This window comes from Nothobranchius furzeri, chromosome 11 (assembly GCF_043380555.1).
Source record: "Nothobranchius furzeri strain GRZ-AD chromosome 11, NfurGRZ-RIMD1, whole genome shotgun sequence".
Taxonomy (NCBI): Eukaryota; Metazoa; Chordata; class Actinopteri; order Cyprinodontiformes; family Nothobranchiidae; genus Nothobranchius; species Nothobranchius furzeri.
Window position 1 is genome coordinate 34,476,591 of NC_091751.1, and position 8,122 is coordinate 34,484,712.

An 8,122-nucleotide genomic window follows, 5' to 3' on the forward strand; every position below is an offset into this window, starting at 1 on the left:
ACCCCAGACGGGCCTGGCAGACTTACGGCCCTGTTGAGAGCCGAGTGTCTCAGTCAGAAAAGAACAATACATAGAAGGAAGTGTGTTTTTGTGCTGACATGATATTTTGCAGGCTGCCTGGAAATGAGTTGATCTTCATCCTATAGAGAGACGGACACCAGTGGACCTATGGGAAGAGACCCCATTTGCACATTCCCTCAGAGATTGTAATAAAGCCCTGGGTCAGGAGAGGCTTCAGTCGAACTCCCAAAGAGTCCACTGAAGGTGATGTGTGGTGGTCAGGGACTTAGACGGTGATCCACCCAGGATCCTGTAAACTGTGATCAGTCAGGGTTTAACTTGAAACGACTCTTTTCATTATTATTCACCTAGGAACACGTACTCATTATTCAACACTAGATATATTCAGACTCACCTTGATGAATGGTTCAGACTCCAGAACCAGTTTCCTTGAGGGGGTTGGACTTTCTACCACTCTGGAGTTGTTCCCATTGGTGATCCCCGCTTCGCTGGAGCGGTTCACAGCCGAGTGTGAAGCAGCTGGGATCAGAATCAGCTCCCTTAAATCCGAGACCATGGTCTTGGGTCGGAAAAGGGTAGAATGCCTTCTCCAGGTCAGGAATGAGGTCCTGCCTCAAGTGGAGGACTATTTTCAAAGTTTTACAAATATTCAAATCAAATATCATCAACGGGTAAACATCCTTATTTCCAACAAGATAACCAGAATCTGTACCGACTCCGAAGAACCAGCATCTCTGCTCCACCCATGGTGATGTGATGTTGTACATTAGAGCTTGTTCTCTCAGCAGTTTGAGTTCATAGATCTGTTCTCCTATAGGGTCAGTCAATACTAAAGTTAATGGGTTTTAGCAGAAACCAATGTGGTGAGTTTTATTTGTTTAGAAGATCTCCAACAAAGCTAGCAAAGGACATCCACATCTTCAGTTTTCACTGTTTAAATGAGATTCTCCACTGGACTGGCTGGAGAACATGTTGATCTCCTCAGCTGTAGCTGACTTCTATGATGCCTGCAGCTCCAGGAAACACCTCAGATGTGACTAAAAACCCAATCTGAGCCAGCGACCAGCTGCTGGAAGGCTTCTTTCCATCCTGTTGAAGTCAAGTTGTGTCCTCCACTAGAGGGCGACATCCTCCAGTAGGCGGTGCATTACTTGTGCACTGTGTTCAAGCATTGTGTCAATAACAAGTGGTGGTGTTGAACAGCAGCTAGTTTCTCCTGTTGACTGAAACCTTGTTGTACAGATGGAACATTGGCTGTGGATTCTTCTTGCTGCTCTTTTCTCTGGTAAGATAGAAAGCTCAACATGTTTCCACTTCAAACACTTGAACACATGACTGAGCTCCACATAAAGAGCTTTTAATGTTCATTCTACAGAAAACCACAGCAGATTTGTTAGCTTGTAAAAACACCTGATTTGGTTCAAAGTGACAATGATCAGTGGGAATGGCATCTATGTAACATGGAATAGAAGTCTTTAAAGCTGCTGATGGTTCTCCTTTCATCAATCATCTGTATTGATTCATCTCTTCCTCTGCATCTTCTGTTCTTCCTCAGAGTGTAAAGGAGATAAAGTGGTCCAGGATGAAGGAGGTGTTGCTGCTGAAGGAACCTCCACTACACTTCCATGTACTTTTGATAAAAGTGATTATTTCAACGTTCATTTGTTTTGGTACAAACAAGAAGAAAATCAGATTCCAAAGTACGCTTTGTACCGAGACACAATTGGGACAAGTAACAATGCTCCAGAGTTCAGCAAAGGCAGATTTGAAGCTGCAATTACAGGAAATTCAGTTCCTCTGAAGATCCAGAGGCTTCATGTGACCGACTCTGCTGTGTACTACTGTGCTGTGAGGCCCACAGTGACAGGAAACAGTAAAAGTGTGTAGAAAAACCTGCAGAGCAAAGACAACACAATACTCCCCAACATCCACTAGGGGTTAAAGTAGATGCTGATTTGTCAATGTCCATGCATGTTAATGAAAGATCTTGTTACGCCCAGCTTCGTCACCTAACACGATTAAAGCCCATCCTTAAGAGTTTGGACAAGGAATATGTTATTAATGTGTTCATCACCTCAGACTGGACTATACTAACTCAAATCTCATTGGTGTAAATCTGCCCTCAGCTGTTTGCAGAAAGTCCAGACTGCTGCCTCACCCATGGTTTCCCACAAGGCTCTGTACTGGGGCCCCTGCTCTTCCTCTATCTGCTTCCTCTTCAGCACATCCTGAGCTCCTACAAATCCTACCATCTTTATGCAGATGACATCCAACTGTACATCTCCTTTAAGCCCCATGAGATGTCTAAGATGCAGCTGTTCCACACCTGCTTGGACTCTATTAAAACCTGGATGGTGGGAACTTTCTACAGCGAAATGATGCTCAGATATGTGTTACTCACCCTCAGTGCATAAGAATTGGCAGCACTGCACACTCAAGTGTATTATGGAAACCCAATGGGAATTAGTTTCCTTACAGGTATCCAAAAGTCACGTTTCACCCGAGACCTGGGCCTTCATTCCTCAAACGTTGGTAGAAACCATCTTAAATTCAGGAAAGAATGAAATTCAGGATGTTTGTCTGAGCGGCCAAAATCCTGACTTATGAAACATGGAGTAGCCACTCGTACGCAAGTCCCTCCACAGTCAACTGATGATAAATCAGATGGTCCTGTCATTAGAGAGACATTCACTCTGACTTAATGAAGTACTGTATGTTTGTATAGGATTTAAAATGTATTTAATAAACAGCTGCTAGGTATGCTGCTATTAATGTAACCGTGCATCATTTGTTTTTCTAAATATTGTTTGAGTTTTCCACATGCCAACTCCACACGGGCATGAGGAGAACATGCCAACTCCACACGGGCATGAGGAGAACATGCTAACTCCTTGCAGAGAGACCCCAGAATGAAACCAGTACCTTCTTGCTGCAAGGCAACACGCTAACCACCGCGCCAGCATGCAGCCCTGAGTGTCCATTCATTTTATTAAAAATATCAGAAATTGAAGCACAGAGTAGAACAATAATAGCTGTAGTTTTTTATTAATGAGCTGGACCATCTCAGACTCTGATTAACTGAAATCATGTCAGGAGTTGATTGGCCCCACCCACTAAAGTTCAGCTCTATGACATCATGTGTTCCTCCTATTGTAGAGGAAGAACATTGTTTGTCTGCTGTGCGTCTGGCTGGAACAACTCCAGACATGCTGCTTTCCCTCTTTTTGCTTCTGTCTCACGTTCTAGGTGAATTTTAGAACAGAGGAACCCTGGACAGGAGACACTGTCCACTGTCTTCTTTTCTCAGCCTCATGGACAAAGTTGGTCTGATGGCTTCATTTTCTTTCTTCTTTTTTCCAGGACTAATAGTGTCATGTCCTGCATCTCCCTCATGTGTCTCCTTGTGTTCGCCAGCCCACTCCAGGTTCTTTCCCTTAGGTGTTCCCCTTAGGTTTCTGTGTCCCTGTGGTTCCCCAGCCCCCTCCAGGTTCTCTCTAGGTTTCCCTTACGTTCTCCCTTTAGTTAATTTTGCTCCCTTCCCCATTTTTATGTCTGGTTTCTTCCCCTGCTCCATTGTGCTCCTCCTCTCCGTTTATTAGTCTCACCTGTGCACAATTCCCTAATCACCCAGCCCTTGTGTATATAACCCTGTCTGCGTCTCAATATGTTGTTGGTTCATTGTTGTTTGTGTCAGCGTTGTCTCGTTCCCCTTTCTTGGTCTCTAGGTATTTGGTTTTTTTCTCTAGGTCTCTTGGATATTGCTTTTTATGATTTTTGGACATTTGGATCTGGGCTTCCTGCCACTTCTTGGATTTTTGGTTTTTGGACAGTTATTCCTAAATAAAGGATTTTACGTTTTACTTCGCTCCTGCCTTTGTGTCGCTCTGGGTTTCTGCATCTTGGGTCCTAACCTCCTCCTGGCTCGCAGCGTGACAGAATGAACCGACCTACACTGGACCCAGCAGAATCTCCAGGAACTCCGACACTACGGCAGATGTACAGGTACAATGGTGACCCAGAGACCTGTTGAACTTTTATTCAGGACAGTGCTGGCTGCTTAGACCTGAATTCCTCCGAATTCAACAAGGTATCATTTATGGTGCTCTGTTTGGGGGGTAAAGCTCTGCGATGGGCCGCCTGCTAGTTCGACCTTTACTCCATAGAGGAGGTATCTTTTGGGGTCTTTGCCAAGGAGCTTCACAATACCTTCAGCTACTATCCGCAACCACCTACCCTACGCATCTCCACACCTCTGATTGGCCGAACCTCCACACCTCCACCTGGTCCCGACAGCACTACCTCTTCATCTCTGGTGGGCTGTCATGTTCTGCGTCTCCCTCATGTGTCTCCTTGTGTTCTCCATCCCTCTCTAGCTTCCCCTTATGTGTCTCCTTGTGTTCCTCATGTGTCTCCTTGTCTGCGTCCCCCCTCATGTGCCTCCTTGTGTTCCCCAGCCCCCTCCAGGTTCTCTCTAGGTTTCCCTTACGATCTCCCTTTAGTTCATTTTGCTCCCTTCCCCATTTTAGGTCTGGTTTCTTCCCCTGCTTTGTTGTGCTCCTCCTCTCTGTTTATTAGTCTCACCTGTGCACAATTCCCTAATCACCCAGCCCCTGTGTATATAACCCTGTCCAGTGTGTTATTGGTTCATTGTTTGTGTCAGCGTTGTCTCGTTCCCCCCTCTTGGTTTCTTGGTCTCTATTTGTTTTTTTTTTCTCTAGGTCTCTTGGATATTGCTCTTTAGGATTTTTGGACATTTGGATCTGGGCTTCCTGCCACTTCTTGGATTTTTGGTTTTTGGACAGTTATTCCTAAATAAAGGATTTTACGTTTTACTTCGCTCCTGCCTTTGTGTCGCTCTGGGTTTCTGCATCTTGGGCCCTAACCTCCTCCTGGCTCGCAGCGTGACATATAGCTGGAGACACCATCTCTGCTGCTGGAGGTCAAGGAACAGGAACTGAAGGACAACCCGTCTCACTCACTTGTCTTTACGAGATTATGTTTCCCTTCACTGGTTCAGACAACCATCTGACCTTCAGGCTCCTCACTTACTACTCTGGAAAGGAGCCAGAGGTTCTACATCTGAATTTATTCCTGATGAAGGATTTGGTTCCCAAACAATGTCTTCATCAACAATCCTGACAATCAAAAGTGTGACCCTAGCAGACACAGCTCTAAACACGGTGATACAAAGTGTAGAACAGGCTGTACAAAAATCCGAACACAGATACCTGACTCCTCTTCAAAGAGGAGGGAAGTGGGATTCAGACCACAGCTTCTTATCAGACGAGTCACCGTGGTTATAGCTGAAGAAGAAGAAGAAGGAGGAGAAGAAGAAGAAGGAGAAGGAGGAGAAGAAGAAGAAGGAGGAGGAGAAGAAGAAGAAGGAGGAGGAGAAGAAGAAGGAGGAGGAGGAGGAGAAGGAGGAGAAGGAGGAGAAGAAGGAGGAGAAGAAGAAGAAGGAGGAGAAGAAGAAGGAGGAGGAGAAGAAGAAGAAGAAGAAGAAGGAGAAGAAGAAGAAGAAAATATAATTTCTATAGCGAAGGACAACCAATCTCGTAAAGACGTGAGTGAGACGGGTCTTTCAGCTGCTGATGACACAACCAACCTGCAGCTGATTCTGACATCAGATTAAAGTCACCTGACATCTGCTCCTGCATTAACTCTATTGGCTGAGAGATGGTGACATCACAGGAGGATGGAGGGACTTCCTGTGCATAGATCTTTCTCCATTAGACCACAGACTTTAAAGCATTTGAGTGTTTTGTTGTTCCATGATGGTTCTGGTTCTGGTTCTGCTAACCCTGCTCACACCTACTGGTAGGTCACAACTAGATTCGTCTAAGTTGAACATCCATTTTTGGTGAATTATTTTTATTTGATCCTAAACTCTGTGATTCCTGTGTCCTCCAGATGTGAGCAGTGCAGAACCCGTTCCTCTCAACAACCAGGAGTTTGGTGAAGCAGGAAGACTAGTTTCTGTGTCCTACCAGTTCCTAGAGCTTTCATCAACAGACTTCTTCCTTTGGTACCGACAACATCCAGGAGGACCCCCACAGTTCCTCATCTTACACTCATCTTCAGGATCTGTGCTGGACAGAGCAGTGCCAGGACTGGAGGTCGAGGTGAAGCAGACTAAGGTCCTCCATCTGCTGATCTCCTCTGCTGCTGTGACTAACTCTGCTGTGTACTACTGCGCAGTGAGGCCCACTGTGACAGGAAATCCTGCATCTTCATACAAAAACCTCGTCCTGCTCTGTGGAAACCCCACACCTCATTTTTGGGACTACAGTGCCACCATGTGGAAAATCAAGCCTGGAACAGGTTCAGACCAGTTCTGATCCAGAGGCTCACCTGGTGGGTCTTGGAGATCAGCAGAGCTGTCTGGTTCTGGGTGGAGAGAATCAAACGTAACACGATCAGAACCGGGTCCCCAGACACTGACCTTCAGGGTTATCTGGAAATATATCGTATTGGAGAACTGCTGGTGTCCTTCTATGCTGCTCCGTCCAGTCCGTCTCACTGCAGACCTGTCATGTCCTGTGCCACATGTTTCTGTTAGATAAAGATGTCTGGTTTTGTTTTGATTCATGGCTATCAACCAATGTCCTTACGTGTCCTGGTCTGTGTCCTTACAGCCTCTGTTGGTGCACTCCAGGACAGCTGTGGCTACACTGTAGCTCATCACCACCTGTGTGTGAATGGATGAATGATACTCTGTAGGGTAAAGCGCTTTGGAGTCCTCCGACTCTGAAAGGCGCGATACAAGTGTGGATCATTTATCATTTAAGTGTCCTGGTCTCTTCACCATGTGGCTGGACTTGTACAATAATGAAGCAGGTCCAGATCTTTAGAACTGGTTTTGTACCTTTCCTTCATAACATGGGAAGGCGCATCCCTACTCGTCTGATTTGTGTGTTCCCTGTTGACCTTCCCGATAGCTCAGGTCCCCTGCTCAGATGACCTTGTCTGTTCCCAGCACCAGATGAAGGGCTGGAGGAGACAGGCTTTTGCAGTCGCAGCTCCATCAGCTGACCTGTCTAAGTCTAGGCTTAAGGCATGTTTTTATTCCACTGCTTTTAGGGATAGTTAAGTTATTATTGTATTTGTTTTTGTTTTTTAATCGTGCTATTATTCTATTCTGTTTGTAGTTTTCAGGATTTTGTTTGTTTTTAATGTTTTCTGCTCAAATTAAGCACTTTGGCTACAGCTATTTGCTGCCGTAAATGAGCTTGTTACGTTAGACATCTTTCAGCGTGATACCTGCTACCAAAGTGGTTAGGTGCACCGTGTAGCCACTAATAATCACCGGAGGGAAAAAAAACACAGATCGCCATCTTTCTCCTTTTGGTCTGAGGCAGAGAACACGCAGACCGTTTATTTCTCAACTTAAATAGCATTCCGGTGCACGCAGACACGCATAGTTCATGTGATGTCACCACTCAAGTCACGAGGCATGCCTTTGTTACACACAATATACTCAACAGCACTATATAAATAAAAGACATTGACATAACATGTCTGTGTGAATGAATGAATCTCAGCTACATCGGATCTGCTTGGTGGTGTGTCCCAAGGCCCTGCTTCAGGCACACTCCTGTTTTTCTTCACATCTAAACCCTGTTGGACAGGTCATCTCCCACTTTATGGATGTTTATATTTCTATGGTTATTCCCTCAAACCGAAGCTTTCATATGTGAGAACTATTATTAACAGGTTTAAAACGAGGGGCCACATCTCAAGCAGTTTATCATCCTGAAAAATAAAAAAGTCAAACAAATTTAACAGATTTTTGATTCTTTATTTTTTCATGTTTTAAAGATATTGGCCAGAGGCAAAAATCCTTTGAATGGCATGTGTAAAGAAGTATTAAAACCTCAGATGACAAAGGTTTTTGGATTCTCACAGATGGAATTTAAAGAAAATCTGATGTTTTTGCCCGGCGCAGAAAAAAACTGAAACTAACTTATGGTCTAAGCCCTGGGCAGCTGGTGACGTTTCACAAGGTGAAACGTCACCAGCACCTTGATGAAAGGTTATTATGTTGGTCAATATAAAGGTGAAAATTGACCCCTTTGGTATGTTATACATATATATATATATA

At 44.8% G+C, this 8,122-nt stretch overlaps 1 protein-coding gene and 1 gene segment (V, D, J or C); both read left to right on the top strand.

Annotated features, from left to right (window-relative positions):
• The first annotated feature begins 1,220 nt into the window (after window positions 1-1,220).
• Window positions 1,221-2,866, top strand: LOC107383637 (T cell receptor alpha variable 18-like). The segment is given in 2 exon segments: window positions 1,221-1,306; window positions 1,577-2,866. Coding segments are annotated over 2 exon segments (375 nt in total).
• Window positions 2,867-5,337: 2,471 nt separating this feature from the next.
• LOC129164290 (T cell receptor alpha variable 26-2) lies at window positions 5,338-7,863 on the top strand. Its single transcript, XM_054743831.2, has 2 exons — window positions 5,338-5,838; window positions 5,932-7,863. Exons 1-2 carry the CDS (start codon window positions 5,793-5,795, stop codon window positions 6,357-6,359), a joined length of 474 nt encoding a protein of 157 aa, XP_054599806.2. The 5' UTR covers window positions 5,338-5,792; the 3' UTR covers window positions 6,360-7,863.
• Window positions 7,864-8,122: the final 259 nt, after the last annotated feature.

Bases quoted from the DNA above. Each gene is read 5' to 3' on its own strand.
- LOC129164290 (XM_054743831.2), top strand. From the start codon at position 5,793: ATGATGGTTCTGGTTCTGGTTCTGCTAACCCTGCTCACACCTACTG. The intron at 5,839-5,931 runs GTAGGTCACAAC...TGTGTCCTCCAG, and splicing joins AACCCTGCTCACACCTACTG to ATGTGAGCAGTGCAGAACCC.